The 16,129-nt window shown below is 39.7% G+C and overlaps 2 protein-coding genes across 2 annotated transcripts in view; both read left to right on the top strand.

Annotated features, from left to right (window-relative positions):
• Positions 1-3,278, top strand: part of LOC131082373 (orofacial cleft 1 candidate gene 1 protein homolog) — a 48,051-nt gene extending 44,773 nt beyond the window's left edge. Inside the window, exons 9-10 of the mRNA XM_058022272.1 lie at positions 830-1,069; positions 3,222-3,278. Coding sequence (XP_057878255.1) covers positions 830-1,069; positions 3,222-3,278 — 297 coding nt within the window. The remainder of the gene's footprint in view (positions 1-829; positions 1,070-3,221) is intronic.
• An 8,134-nt stretch (positions 3,279-11,412) lies between these two features.
• LOC131082446 (uncharacterized) overlaps positions 11,413-16,129 on the top strand; it is a 102,912-nt gene continuing 98,195 nt past the window's right edge. Inside the window, exons 1-3 of the mRNA XM_058022394.1 lie at positions 11,413-11,511; positions 12,762-13,025; positions 13,331-13,469. Of these exons, the coding sequence (XP_057878377.1) occupies positions 11,413-11,511; positions 12,762-13,025; positions 13,331-13,469 (502 nt within the window). The remainder of the gene's footprint in view (positions 11,512-12,761; positions 13,026-13,330; positions 13,470-16,129) is intronic.

Raw genomic sequence — 16,129 nt, forward strand, 5'->3', positions numbered from 1 at the left:
TTGTGCGCTGGACCCTGCAGATTGCATTTGGGCAGCGTCAAAATATCTTCTGGTACAGTGGGACAGACCCTATACCATTATTCAGGCAAAGTTTGGTAAAGGTCATGCCGTTGTGCCTGTTCCCCTCCACAAACCTCCACATTGGGAAGCTCAGCATACAAGGAAAGCACCAGAAAAGCATTTCCTTACTAAATATTCTGAAACTCAGACAACATCTTGTCAACAGCAAGTGGCAGATGTTTTCTTTTGTCTGGACTTGGAATAAAGGTTCCCATAGGGAATTTTTATTAAACTCTACACGTGTTGCACTTTTGATTACTATTTTTAAGAGAATCTGATTATGATAATCAGAAGGTGAAAGGATAGTTTGCATGTGACACAGCGCTAATAGCTTTGACAAGGTTAATAATTAGTATAAAAACATGGCCTGCCGTGTTCACTCTGTGCCTGCAGCCTGCTCATCACATCATGTATTGTGCCAGTCTTGAAAAGCAAGCTGTATTTTTGAAGGTATAGTTTTCCAGTTAATTCTGCCTCATTATTGTAGGGTAGTGTCTTCTGGTGTCATACTTCACCAGCTCCACCTTCCCCCCAAGGATGCTGAACATTTTATTAGTAGTATTTATATTGTTATTTCTTTTATCTGCCATCTCTATGACTTTTGACCTCCCTAATTGCAGATCCTCTGTAAGCAGGAGGTAATTGCAGGTTGAACAAGAAGCGTGTTGTCTGCTTTTCAGTAGTTATTTTCTGGAAGAAATTTGTCCTTGCTAATTGTATGGTTAAAGTGAGCCCAGCCCAGATCAGTAACTCTGAGCCTTCTCCCTAGGCTGACTGCTCCAAGATGCCACAGCCACTAGAAATTCACCTCAGATGCCTGAGGGGAGTCAAAGATAAGGTCCCTAAAGGCCTCTACACTCTCAAAGTTTCTGTCCTCAGCTGCTTAGGTGGTGCCTTGGTGGAGTGGCCTGAACTGGAGGAGCAGCCTCAGGCCAGGACGACACGGCCTGTTAGTCATGGTGGAAACTTCTACAACACTGAAATCTACTTTGGACAAAGTATCCAGACAGTAAGCAACACTTCATAAATATGCTGTCTTTGCTTTGAAAGTTAAAACACATCCGCCCTTTCTCCTTTAGGCTTATATATTTAATGCATTCCATCATTTTAATAATTTATTTAATAATCTAAGGTGCAATTTAGGAAGGTGCATTTTTTTTTCCCCCAGGTTAACCCTCATCACTCACTTTAGGGGTGCCAAACATACGCTACATCATATAATGTTGTCAGCTAATTTTAAATTTTACTTTTATTCTCTCTTATCTATGCAGCTTGTCAGCTATGTAATTTGATTTCTGTAAAGTAGCTTTAGAATAATAAATGAATGAGTGGGTGTATATAAACACATGAATGCCCAAATCCTTCTGTGAGTTTTTAGCTCCATTGACCCCCATTTGCCAAAAAAGCAGCATTTGGATTATTTTGGAAGGAGCCCAAACACTTGAGGCTCTATTCTGTCTTTTGCAACTGAGGCACACATATTTTCCTGCCTAAGCACGCTGTGCATGGCAGGATTGTTGTGTGTCAGTTGCTCAGTGTTGTAGCTAATGCCTGGTGCTGGTTGGAACACTGGTTTCAGATAAACTCTCTGGCACATGAAAGCTTCTTTACAGTTTGAAAAGCAATCTTCATCTCTCTCAGTGTTTTTTTTTTTTGTTTGTTTTTTTTTGTTTTGTTTTGTTTTGTTTTGTTTTTGTGCATGTTATGAGGCATTGGTAGAATGAGGAGTCTTTTCTGTTTTCAGTTGTTTATTTTGTGGTATGACCTGAATGGTGGATTTCCTCCTCCACATGTTCTGTTGTGTAGATCCAGAGCAGACAGACATCCCAAAGAGCTTTCAGCTTTCAGATAACGCAACTTTTATGTGTGGCACTAATGCCTTCAGTTACTTGCAGATAGATAATTTCAGATGTTGGGTTTGTTATACATAAAGTTCTGCTAAGTCACAGTTTCTGCTTTTTAATTGTTTATCACCTGTAATTGATAATGAGTAGAGGCTGGAAATACAGCTATTGGTGCAAAAGGAAATGCAGGTATACAGAGGGAAACTGTGAATGGGACTTTCATGTGATATTAAAACAAATGCAGGCATCTGTCAGAGAAATCACTGAGCTGTGATTCCCTCCCAGGCAGGATGCACCCATCTGGGTCACTTGCCTTGAAGTACTGTCTTGAAAGGAGACAACTGGATGCTAGGGCTGAAGGATCCTAGCATGTCCTGCTTCTTACTTTCAGCATCACATTTCTCCTAGGTCTTTGCAGATTTTGCACTTTAAGGTTTGCTTCCAAATTTTCTTGGAGCTTCACAGGGGACATTTAATTAGCATCTTCACCAAACTTCATTTTTAGACTAGTGAACTGGCGTGCAGGAATTGGGCAAGTTCCCTTAAAATATAGGAACAGGAGAAGTTGGATGCAGTGACCTTCTGGTAATTCCCTATCTTTGTTACTCAGTGATGTACAGCAAAAGCCATAATTTTAGAGAACCCTCTTCACCAGCTCATTTTGGAGACACAGAGTATGTTGTACCCTGGATGACTCTACCTTTCTGCTCTTCCACCTCGGCAGTGGTTCAAAACCTTAAGATATGTTTGAGAAGAAACCTTTACTTTGTGTGCTGAGAAATGAGGCAAATTTTAGGCTTCAGATGGTTAGCATCTACCACAAGACTTAGGGTAAGTAGTGATGGCTTAGTGGTGACCTCCATGTGAGCATCTGGGTTTGAACAGAACCTTACACACAGCACTGCTGCACTGGGATGTATTATGGTGTGAGAAATAGAAGTGCTCATAAATGAAGAATATGCTTTTGTTTCCACTGGCCAGAATAATAATAGGAGTTCAGTGTAAACATGGTGAAAATGAAGACATGCATGCTTGATATTGAAGGAAAGCCTAATTTTAACTAATATATTAGAGAAATTGTTCCAGAACACTACATCCTTCCAAAAATAATAACCCTGTCATGTCAGCAAAGTTGGTGTCAGCGTGGGTTACCTGCTGCGTACAGAAAGTGCTGGTCATGTAAGTTAGATCTGCCTCAGGGCTAGTCTGACTTGCACACCCGACCTTTCAAAAATGTTTTTTGTTCATTAATCAATGTTCTTTGCTCCAGCTTGCCAGCTTCCCCTCTTTCCGCTCCTTCATTGTCCTCCTTTTAAGTTTGTCAACCTACCTCCCCCAGTAACCCCTGACTACGTACTAGACAGAGGCTCCTAATAGCTCCAGTTGAATTTTATTTATCCTTCAGTAATGCCAGACAGTCACACAAGCCATTTATTTTTTTTAAGTTATGCTGGAAGAAACATGTATGAATGCTTTGGATTGTGGTAAAACACGATTGCTGTTTCAAATGACTTTTTACAATTTTATGAATAGCAATGAACTGCATGATCTGAAGGGAACCTGTTTTAGACTCAGCATTTCTAGGATATTTTCATGTATTTAGTTTATGTAAGTGGGCTTTAGGCTTTGATAGATTAAGTCAGTATGGTTTAGGCAAATTGAGAGCTATTCTGAAGTTTCACCTACATTATGAAACAAACTCAATGTGAATTTGAGATTAAAAAATTGTGGTATAGATCAACTGGTGGTGAAGAAGCTTTGTTCCTAAAATTCCAACATATTTTTGCACTGCCAGGTTTTTTTTAGGTCTGGAATGGAAGTTGAGTAAGGAGAGGATAGGAAGGGAGATGAGATGCTTACTGTGCATAGAGTAAGGCAGTTATGCAGCTAGGTTGTCCTTGGCAGGACCTGTACAGATGTGGCTGCATCATCTTTACACTAAAACCAGGATTTTACAAGTATAACTTCCTTATTGCTGTCTCATGGTGGCTAAGATCCTACTATAGATAAGACCTAAGCAGTGAGTAATTTTTTTTTTATCATGGTGTATTAAAAGCAGTGTTTTACTCCACAGGATTATGTCCCAGTGTTAGCAAGTCCAGATTACATTTTTAACCTTAGTGATGACTTGAAGAGCACAAAGGAGTTGCAGTATGCAAAAGTTTAATTTAATTTATAAAAAGAAAGTCCTTAGGTTGTTTTTTTCTTTTTTTTCTTTTTCCTGGCTGGCTTTTCTAAAGTTCAGTAGACATTAAAATAATTGTGTGAAACAATTACAACAATGAGAACAAATCTTCACTTTTCAGAATCAAAATATTCATTTAATGGAATAAAAATTGGAGTGTCATAAAAATGCTTCTATTCTTAAAAAAACCCCAGATTTTCAGCTATAATTTCAGTTATCAGGATCAAAAGATTTAGTTGAAAATTGCTGACCTTGCCTACAGGGTAGGAACCTTTAAGGAATGTGTCCCTATTTCAAGTATTTGCAGTTTCTGAAACACTTTAGAAAAAAAATATTGCCTATTAAGTGGAATTTTTATTCAGAATGGGAAGTTTACGTAGGAAATTTCCAGCTATTGTGAAGGGCACTGTAAGCCAATGACGCTGCCTGCAAGTGACATTTAAAAAACACTCATTATGCTGTCCAGTCACCTGGGAAGTCAGTCCAGCACTGCTGAACAGAAACAGGGACAATTGTGTCAGGCTGAGCTCCCCAAACGGGTTTTTAACCCTGGTCTTGCTGCATCCATTTGGATCGATGAATCCTTATTCTGTGAGAGCCTCTCAAAACTGGCGCTTCAGCAAAGGAGGTGTGAGCTCCACAAGTGTGTCAGGACTGGTGCTACACGTTTTCCCCAGCAAACCTGGAACTTGGGATAGTTCCAGCAATCTGTTCATATGCACGAGAAGATACCTTTGCTGACAGAACAGTTCACAGAACTGAGGGTTTTTAAAGAGTTTATCAACTGGTTAATATTTACGTATCAGCGTGGCGAGGTGCTAGCAATATTATAACAGTAGCTGGGTACCATTTTGTTTTACTTGAGGGAAATCCAATATGAATAAAACAGCAACTTTTCAAACATGACATTTAATCCACTCATGTAAATCATACCAGGAGATCTATTATTCATTATTAAAAGGGCACCATATTTTTATTATACTGAAAATGAAACACAAATGCTGTGAAAAATTTAGTGCCTTTTCCTGAAGTTTCAGGACACTTATCATGCAGTCATCTAGCAGGGGCTGACACTCATTTTAAAATATAGCTACAAAATTAATAAATTTGAACTCTTTTGCTTGGAACAAGAGGATGTTCTATTTCTCTGAATGAGGGATTTATTATTTATTTAAGCCTTCCTAAATACTTCAGATGGCAAAGCTCTTTGATAATGTTCACATTTGGAGTTAGATTTGTAGCGAATAAAGTTCATATCTTTGTTGTTATTAGTCATTTCCAGCATTTTCTTCCCTGAAGTGCATTTTGAAAACTACATATATCAGAAACTGATTAACATGACCTTAGGTATTAATTCTTAAAATATGATGAAGCAAACAGTTTCAAGGACATTATTTTCTGTATGTCAGCAGCTGTCTAAGGACTGTGATGCTTTTAATAATTACAAAACAAGGTATCATTAGGAAAAGTAGACCACAAACTTCCCTTTCCCCCCTCCTCCTCCCCTCCTGGTTTATTTTATTCTTGAGTGAAAGGCTGGCACAAGTGAAGAACATCTTGCTCTAGGACACTTTATAGGACATAGCATAAGAGTTTTATACAATAAGAAAAAAGATAGTGCTTGGCAGTGCCAGAGGACTTTCAAAATGAGAACCACTTAAATTTTCTCTGGATGTAATTATTTGTAGTTGGGATGAAAAGATGCTACATGAACCTTTTGGTAAATTCAAGAACTAAGCTTATACAGACGCTTGTATTCATTTGAAGACTGCAATGCTGATAATTTTTTCACAGAAAAGGAACTAATAATTTTACTGCTTTTATTTTGTTTATCTGAGTTTGGGGGGGGGGCCTGGTCTTTGCCATTTGCTGGATCTCTCTGCAACAACTCCTCAAAATGCACATTCTCAGAGCAATTCCTACAAAGCTATTACATATTAGAATCTGTTGTGTCTACTTTGTTTAGCACTGTGCAATTTATTTACATATCTAAAAGGTTACTGCTTATCCCAAGTTTTATTTTTTGGTGATTAATTTGAGTTACTTTTCACATGTTGTCTGGTCATTGTGCTCCAGTGGAAATTTTTCTTGGAAACACCTGCTGGAATGCAGTATGTGTGCTGGATCACCTTAAAGCAATGCAAGCTGCCCAAAAACCTCAGAAATGTGACCTATGTTACAATGCATCATATCTGACTAGAGGAAAGTATGTAGCCTGCTTTGGTAAATCTAGCAGACATATGTTAAACATCAAAAGTGTCTGGGGACAGCATTTTATTTTGGACCACTCCATGGTTTATTCCCCACTTAATTGGAAATTATATCTGTAAGAGAGCTTGACATGGGCCATAGGATACAATAGTTGTAAAAAAGTCATACATTATCTGGGGCAAACCAGCAGGAAGGCAGAATGCAACCTCTGCCTGTATCCTTAGCTCCACGTGAATCCCAAACAACAGAGAACACCGAGAACAAAATTACTGCCAGCCCCAACAAAAAAATTCTGTGATTGGAAAAAAAGAGCATCTCCATGACTCACTAGAGCTGACGGTCTGGAACTGTGAAAAGAGACTTAAACTGTGTTTTGGTCCAGATTTGCAAGTCATGGGAGACAGCAAAACACCCTCAGAAAACGCTTTTATTTTTTTGCCTTAACACACCTGGTTTTAAAGCATTTCAGATCTTAAATAATTATTTGTGAGCTCAGGATGAGCAGGGTAGTTGCAAAGCTGTACTACAGAAATGGGAAGAGTACTTTATGAAACCAAAGAACAAAAAGTGATCCTGCTTAATCATGCAATTTTTAAGCAGAGCACACAAGGAAAAAATATTTTGTTCTCAGAGGTTGCTCTTCCTCTCCTCTTCTGGACCAAGAATTGGACTATCCAGGAAATGCTGAAGGAACATGAACTCCAGATTGTCACTGCTTTCCTTGCGGAGTGAGTGTTGCTGCATCCTGGCTGGACTGAAGCCTATGGTTGAACAGATTGCTACCTGAGGTGTGATGAGGAATCCAGAACAGCATCAGGGAAGAGACATGAATTGGAGCAGCTGCTGGACCAAGAAAGAGAGGAAAGCTGCCTGCTCCTCCTCCAGAGCCTGGGGCAGGCAGAGCAGCCCTGCTGCGTGACCCAGCCCTGCATGCCGAACCAGCCACGTCTTCATGAGACTCCTTGGCTCCAAGTGGTTTCTGGGCAAAGTACGTGTCCTCTTGACACAAAAGAAATAAACTTTGCTGCATCGTGTCTGTAGTCCATGTTATCCTGGGAAACTCGTGCTCTGACCGTGCTGAAATCAGTCTCAGGGATAAATAAGTGAAGTGGGAGTGTCAGGAGAATGAACTGGGGTTCCTGCTTCCCTCTCACAAAGACAGTTTCTCCCTCACAAGATGAGGTCAGAATCCACCCAGGCCAGTATATCACCAGAAGCACTCGGGGAGGCAGGAGCTGGATGTACCATACATTACTACTCCCTGCTGGTCCAAGAGCAGAAAAGAATTAGCAGCAGATGTGCCAGGACAATTAGCAACAGATGCAGAGGCTAAAGCTCACAGAATGCAAACATTATTCCTCTATATTAGGGAAGATAAAAGGCCGGATTCTGGTCCTCGGGTGTAAGGTACTTGTGCATGAGATGCTGCTGGAGCTAACTATGGGCTGAGTTATCACTCCTAGAGAAGAAGCAGGCAATGGGGACTTGTCTCTTGCTCTGGTAGCATGGGGGAGGGCAGGTGTTTGCATTGGGGCACGCAGTGTGGCTCTGGGAAGACACTGGGGTGATTTGGCACAGCATGCCAGGAGGAATCCTGCTCTCTGCCACTGCTGAAAGCAATGAATAAAGTGCCTGCTTACAAATACTGCTGCCCTGTGCCCCTGGCAGATCATGAGCCTGAGCTTGTGTGCTGTGGCCCAGCAGCTTCTGGTCCATAGTCTACTGCTGTCAGGGAGGCTAGGTGCCAGGAAAGGTGGAGTTACTGCTTAAAGACCTGCAAGCTGCACAGAGAGGAGTCAGGGAGTCATTTTACCTGTGCCAGGGTTGAAAGGCCTACTTTCTTAGAGAACAGGGGAAAAAAAATAATTGTGGGGAAATTAATGATATGTCACTGTATGGTCCTCCTCTGATTTGTGTGTTATTTTGTATTCAGATACCTGTTTGAAGACAGGCAATGATGGAAAGCTGGGGAAATACGTTTTCAGCTATTCCAGAACATTCTGGTGATAGATAGGGACTTTTGGAAAAACCCTAATAACATGATATTTTATTTTTACTTCAGTCAGGTTTCTATTTCCTCCCCTCTGGCCTTTTATAAATTTCAGAGTTACACAAACACTTCCTATGAATGCCCTTCTCCCTGCCTGTATGTTGGCCTTGCACATAAACAGGGAGAGCTTGAAATCTGGTTGTGAAAGCTCCCCTTTAATTGAGCAATAACAGCCTCATCTCCAGCACTATTCATTTGACATAGTAAAGTAATTGTTCTTTGTTAATGATGGGAGCTGTTTTCTATTTAAAAGGTTTTTTACCTGTGTTTTACAGCGGTGACATTCATGTGCTGCTGTTTTCATAATCAGAAATGGGCTGTTAGTTTATATGGCATTTTTCAAGATTCTTCTCTATAACAAGTAAATATTGAATTGCCTTTGCATATTTTAATTCGCCTTAATCTGTTTGAGTTGTATTGGTCAAATTTTTGTGTGATATGAATTTAGTAGTGTGACTTTTGTACATTTTTCTTCTAAATTGAAACCATTTGAAGGTGCAGAGGAAAGAAGAAAAAGTTTATTTCTTCTCTGACAAGGTAAAGCCAGACAAAAGTAAGTCAGACAAAAACCCCCAAAAGCTCCCACTGGATATGTTTATTGAAATATTCAAATAGAATTCATTCTCTCTATAGCGTGAAACTATGGTGGCATATGGGGAAGTAAGATATATTACAATAAAACTGATATAAAACAGTTGAATTTAGAAATAGTGGCAGGAGATAATTTTAGTTCATTATGATTTAATTCAATTAAATGCAACACTGTTAACTGCAGACTAAGAAGTATTACTTGTGCCTGTGCAGGCACACAAAAGCATTATTTATTCTCTGCTGCATCTCTCTTTGCAGAAGAAATTACACCAGTAAAAGGGGGGTGCTCAACGCTTTCATAGCACTGTAAAACCCTCTCTACCTCACAGACCTCAGTGGAAATTTGACCTGAGCAAGGAGAAACATTGAGGTAAGGTGTTGGAGAGTAGACCCCTCCAAACCCAGGAAGATGTCCTTAGGTAGGATATGCTCTTTGAATGTCAACAATGTTGGTGTAGGCTTGTGGATTAATTTATCAGATAGTGCCTCAAATGAGGGGTTGGCACCAGCAGGGAAAATATACTGCTAATTTTATTTTTTTTCCTTCAGAACCAAAAACATCCATCAGAACAAACGGCTCAGTCTGAGCTGCCTGTGCCTTGTCTATCCCAGGCACTGCTCTGAGTCTCCTGAAGGAGAGGTGACTGATCCCCGTCCTCCTCCCCAGTTACCTGAGCTGTTCCCTGCTCTGTACCTGGGCACAACAGCTCAAACCCACAAAGGCATTCAAGGTCCATGGATTTCAATCTGAGCTATCTGCCCAAATGCCTTTGTGCATCCGTGCCTGAGGGCCATGCTGGCCATGTCCCAAATCCCAGCTCAGGCTCACAGCTGAGGAGGAGGTAATGAAGGGCAGGTGGCACAGGACTCAGCTCCCTCCTCTCTCCCAGGGCTTTCTGACCCTGCGGGTGTGGGATGGTGAGCTGTGACAGAGAGTGTATTTGTTGTGGCGGTGGGAAAAGGTTTAGCATGGACCCAAAGGCACCTGCGTGAATGCTTGGCATGATGGCACAGAGTAACAGGTGGAAGCTTCGCTGGGATTTTTGTATGGATCCAACAGAAAGAAATTTCTTATTTGTCAGGTATGTTTTATTTGACTGTGTAAACTGAGATGTGTGACACTGTCCTGCCTGGGTCAGGAACCCAGTGCTCATGCTTAAGGACTCCCTATAGACTTTACAACCTCAGGCCCTGTAGCAGATGGGTGTATTATAAAGTCTTTGCTTATGTTTCATGATTGTGTGGTTCCATCATGGCATGGTTTAAACACCCAGCTCCTGTAGCTGCAATCAAAAGCATGCTTCCAGTCCCAAGGAGTGAGTGTGCAGTTTAAATCTAGGATAAAAGCTTTCAACAAATGAGCAATAACTGTGAACCAGAAACAAAGAAATAAAATTTTAATAGTGACAATGATTACCCTTACACAAGCTGCTTGACCATTGTCTGTTTATATGTAAGCTATCAGAAGAGCATACACTGTTGAATTCTTAAGACAAGAGTCAGCCTGGGAAGCAAGAGAGAAACTGAAAAGGTGGCTGTGACAGAGCAGTGTTTTCATCTGTGAGTGGTTTGGGATTGTTTGATATTGCAGGTAACTGTCTTTGATCACAGCCTTATAACCATCACCTTTAATTTGTAGCACAGAGGTTACTATCTAGCACCCAGCTAGCCAAATGAAATGTATGGCTTGATTAAGGATCTCTTTTGTCAGTAATTTGTGCCTAATGTTTTTAGCTTTCCCACGGGCTGTTACAGAAAATGGTAAATCTGGTTTAAATGAAACCTGATACTGTTAATGGTTTAATAGCAGCTGCCACAGGGTTATGGCATTTTTCAACAGATGCTTCTGTTTCATTTTAAGCCTAAACTAAGTCTTAGAATATATTTACATAATTAATATAAAGTACACGTACATAATAATGACAATATTTATAATTTTAAAATATTTCCTTAAATTACTTTGCTGTTATCTAATCACAATATAAAACTTGAAAAAAGAAGGCATATTATTAGAAATAATAATTTATATTCACCTCTTCAGAAAAAGTTGTGGATGCAGCGTGACTGTGAGCTCTTGTCATCTAACATGGCAGTTATTGGTGTAGGCAAATCCCTTACTGCTTCAGAAAAAGAGACAAAAAGCTTTGCTGCACCTGAGTTATGCTTGTTATCTTACCTACTGTTCAGCCAGGAGTATAAAAGTGATGCTTATATTTAAATATATGCATCAAGAAAGAGCAGTGTTGAGGTGTGTACTTAGAAATATTTGTAGTAGTAAAGATTTTTGGATGATTGTTGGCTGCACAATGTTGTCTGATTGAGGAAGCCCCTGCTAATTAAGGAAGAATTTGGCATTTTAAGATGTTCATAGTGGGTGATTGGTTTGAATGGATCTCTTTTATTTGGAGGTCTTATTCTTGACTTCCAAGAAGTACTGAGGGTGTATCCTACAGGATATTCAGAGTGAGAGGATGCTGCTGAATATTGTGGCCTTCTACAAGTATGTGTCTGTTCACAATGAAGAGAGAAGGAGAAAAGGCTCCTCTTTCTCTCCTTGGCTGGAAGGCAAGGTAATGTTGAACAGGCAAGTGTACCAAGGCATTTGCTGCTGTGAACTGTGAAGACTGAAATGGGAACAGTAAGACATGAAAAACATGCAAATAACAGAAAATTGTCTCTATTAAAGAAGCATCCAAGATTGTTTATTTAAGAGATTGGGCAGTCGCAGTTCTCTCAGGAGAATGTGTAGGAGCAGTGGTGAAGCAGATGTTTCACTGTGTGAGGGGCGTAGCTGATATATTTGCTCCCCTCGTCCCCAAGGTGACTACCCTTCATAGCTGTTAGCCTGGGTATGATGGCAGTCATCTTCTGTGTTCCAGCTTTTGTGGGGGTTTTGTTTTATTTGTCTCTCTTTGAATGTATTAGAATTGTTCAACAGCACCTGGGTCAATGCCCACTTTAATTAATGAAAACAGTTCAAAATGTGGCACAGGACCAAATTTCTTTTTCTTTGTGTTTACCCTTCCTTCTTCTGTACCCACCAAAACCTTACAGATGGATTTACATAAGTTCATTACTTCAGAGTGTTTCTTCACCACTAGATTTCAAGTCTTTGCTATGGGAACACAATTGCTTCAGGCCCTAAGGCATTGGTAGTTCTCTTCCACACCTCCAAGCTGCTCAGAAGAATGTCTATACTTATCTTATGAAAAGTGTAAACTGTGTTTGTCAGTTCTCTGTGAGAACTTTTTACCTTAAAATACTTTTAAACCCTACACTGAGGTTCACATACTTTTCACTAAGAGCTTTAATTTGAAGGAAGAAAGCTATTAAGGACCAACATCGTTCCCACAACTGGGTGGAGAAGAGTTTGTGACTCACTGAGGAGCAAGTTTGCAAGTGTTCTTATTGGGTGTTTGGATGAACTTTCCAAAGCTGCTGCAAAACTAATCCAGTGGTGAATCTCAGCAAGCCCTCACAGGGACACCTCAGATTTCCAAGCTGGTTTGTTATTCTCTCTTAAAGATTTCTAGTGGCAATGTTTTTCCACCACTGGTAAATAGAGACAGAGTATTAATGCTTTCTGAAAGCAAAGGGGGAAAGAAAAAAATCATAAAATAACCACACTAAAGAAAGCACAGAATTTTTTGTTGGAGTGGAAAATTGTTCAAATATATGATTTTTGGGAAGAGTTGTTAATTGTTTTAGCATGCAAAATTGGACCAAAGGTATGATGTTTGTAGAGCTTTATATGATAAAAGAAAGTCAGTTCCCTTGTGATGTTTTTGTAACAAATAAATCTTCCTTCCTCCTTTTCTAGGTTCTACCAGATAGAAAAGCTGTGAAACCAGGCATGGTACTCCTCTTTGAACTCTTCCTTCTTCGTGGCACCTATACCTGGATTGATCGAGAAGTGGGATGGGGAGCTTTTCCCTTATGTGACAGCAATCTTAATGCTTTGGAGGGAAAATTTAAATGTCCCTTCCTCAGAGGACATTATGACTCCAGAATTGACCGATTCAAAAAAATTGAAAATTTTATTTCTCAGGACTTGGATCATTGGTTATGCAATCTCTACTTTCAGGTTTGTGTTTTAAAAAATTGTTTCGTTTTCTGTATATTTTTCTTTTTGATTCTGAAATTGGATTGTGGCTCATCTCCCATTTACTGGGATGTCTGCTTTAATCGGTAAGCATGGGGAAGAAATACATGGGAAAATGATATGGGAGAAAAGTGTAGTAAACAGAGTAGTACAGAGAAGCAAGAACTTCCTAAAATTCTTATAACAACATCTTGGACTGCTGGGCTTCATAAACTGTGTACAACAAGCATGTTCTGGCTGTGTGGAATTCCAAACTACTTGTTTTTTCTTTTTCTTTCTCTTCCTAGATAATTAAACTACCTCAGGATTCAGATAAGCAAAATAAGCACGGTATGCATGTTCATCTGCCACCTGAACTTCTTATGTATTCAAGCACTGCTGAAAAGAATGGTGTCTCAGAAAATGTTGTACAGTCTGGACCACAAGGTGATGGATTCAAACTTTGATGTTTACGTTCAGGTTTTCACTGGATCAACCCAACATTTCAATGCTGGCCAGTCATTATTGTTCTTGTTAAGCTAGATTTTCTTCATTCAGATGTGGGTCCAACATGTGTTATAGCAGGAATACTCTGACTCTTTTTATTAAGGTGGTTTAACTTTGTTTTCAGGTGTGAACAGTTTAAACCAGCCTCATTGCTGAGGATGGAATGGCCATGCTGGCCTGTGCTTAAGGCTGAATAATGCTTGGAATGTTACAGCAATAACAGTTCAGCTGTTTATAGCTCCAAGCTTACAGGAAAAGAAAAGAAAAAGATGCTTTTTGTGTACTTCTGGAAGAACTTTAGCACCTCCCTGGGCTACAACAAGGACTTCAGATTTGGCAGGGAGATAGTTCTGACATCAGAAGCATGCCTTATGCTACTCCTCTGAAATTCTGTTAAGATTGAATCAAGTGATAACCATTAGGAAGGACAATTATCATTTGCTTGTGTACAGCAGACCTCCCCAGATGCTTTCTCAAAAAAAAAATCACTGAATGTTCTTTTTAAACTGATCCTCCCTGGCCTCTCTAAACCTTCCTATGTAGCTACACTGAGGACACAACTGACCATATTGCAATGGACTCACAAATTGCTCCTCTACTGGTAGAAATCCAGTAATGAGAAGAATTGTAAGATGCTGCTGTTGTTCTTTTCCTTTTTCAGCACATTGCATGAGACTTCCAGGCACAAAAAGAATTCATTTTTGCTATACAGATATTTCTATATTCCCTCTTGTTTAATGAACTGAAGCATTCAGTCAACTCATAGATTGTAGTGTATGTGTGAATATTGTGTATAGATCTAAAGCAGAGAATTATTTATTCAGGACAGAGGTTCCTTAGGCATTTGAGAACAGCAGTAGTGATGCACTGTAGAGGGCACAGGAGGATAAAGAAGAGGCTATGGAAAGGAATGGAAAGAAAGAACGCATAAGCAATAATCATTTAGCATGGTAAATGGGCAGCTCAGGTTGGAAGCATAACTTGAAAAGAGTCCAGGAGAAGTATTTTTCAGACAGTTAGTGGTGATTTAAAAGATAAAGAAAATGAGGTTTGCCCTGAAATGCTTTTAGGCTAAGCAGCAACTGCACTGTGATCAAAAGGCTTTTATATATCCACCCTGATATGAGAAGCATGGAGGTGTAAACATACACTATACTGAGGATTAAAGTCTTTTTTGTTGTCATATATCTTCTACATATCTGCTAGGTTAATTTGAGATGCAGCAAACCATGAATAGCGGATCCAAAAGGTAGAATTGCAGGCAACACTTATCAGCGGTGAAGAATTATGGACAAACTCTTAATGGATCAAACTTGTTTGGTCCGACCATCAATCTTCACATGCATTTAGAACTGCACATAGAGGGTGCAGCTAAATATGTCATGCTTTCTGGAAATGCTTGGAAAACCTCATGATGCTCAGTTTGAAAAGTCAAGAAAGACATGTTTTTAAGAACTGAAAAAAAGCATTAGTGTGTCCTCTTTTGCATGTAGACCTCTGAAATTTTCCGATAAGGCAATCATGGAAGATCTGTAATTTTCCTGCCAAACAGATTTGCACAAACTAAACTTTTAGGGGTAATTTTTGATATTGCTTATATTTATTTATTTTTCTTGGAGCGTTCTTTAAAGATATTATTAGCTGCCAATATCCCCCATGGGTTTGTTTTTTAATGTATCTATGCAGTGCTACAGTATGCTGTTTCTGCTGGTGATATGTTGCTAAGAGATTTAATAATGGGTATACAAACACAACATGTGGTAATCCTTTTCAAATTAAAAGTTTATTAAATGCTAGCTTGATGACTTTCTGGCTATTTACAATTAAAGGAACAAACCTTAGAGAACTGGAGGTCACGTGGTGAAAATCACAACCAACATTTTCAGCAGAAAAATGTGTTTATGATCTGTGGCAAGCTGTCGCACATTGATATGTCCTATAAATTCAGTATTATATCTGTTAAACCACCAAAAACTGGGATGGGGAGGGGAAAACTCTGTTAGAGTGACATTAAGGTTGAGACACAAGCCAGAGAAAGCAAAAACAGTCTAAATGAAGACGGGTGCTCTGTAACTCACTCTACCGCAGTAGTCTAAATAGTGAGTGGTCTTATATATCAATACCATATGTGGTACTGCAACATATAAGAGAAATAAAGCAGGTTAGGAGATGGTGTTTTAGCCTTCACTTCAAGTTTGTCTTGGTTTTAGAAGCTTAAAACAGAGCCTTCATATTATTTCCATTAACTCCAGGCTACATTATTCTTTTAAGCCACAGCTCCATGTAGGGCTAGGTAAAGCTCTTCCCTGCTGCACAGGCTCTCTGGTCTAGAGCACAGGGCAGGGAAATGCAACATAATGCCTCCCACTCTACCTCCTCTGCAGATCAAAGATACAATTATCAGATCTGGCGTGTCTCTTAGTCCAAACCATATCTTCTCTCCATTCTTTTGAAGTGGTATTCTCTAAGAGGTTCATGGCAGAAGACAGCTTCTGCTTCTGCCACCACCAGCCTTTGTTTTTCTTAGGAAAATACTTTGCTGTTGATCTGTTGCTCCTTACAGGAACAACAGTCCCTATCAGAATAAATGGCAATTTCTG

Source organism: Melospiza georgiana, chromosome 1 (genome assembly GCF_028018845.1).
Source record: "Melospiza georgiana isolate bMelGeo1 chromosome 1, bMelGeo1.pri, whole genome shotgun sequence".
Classification (NCBI taxonomy): domain Eukaryota; kingdom Metazoa; phylum Chordata; class Aves; order Passeriformes; family Passerellidae; genus Melospiza; species Melospiza georgiana.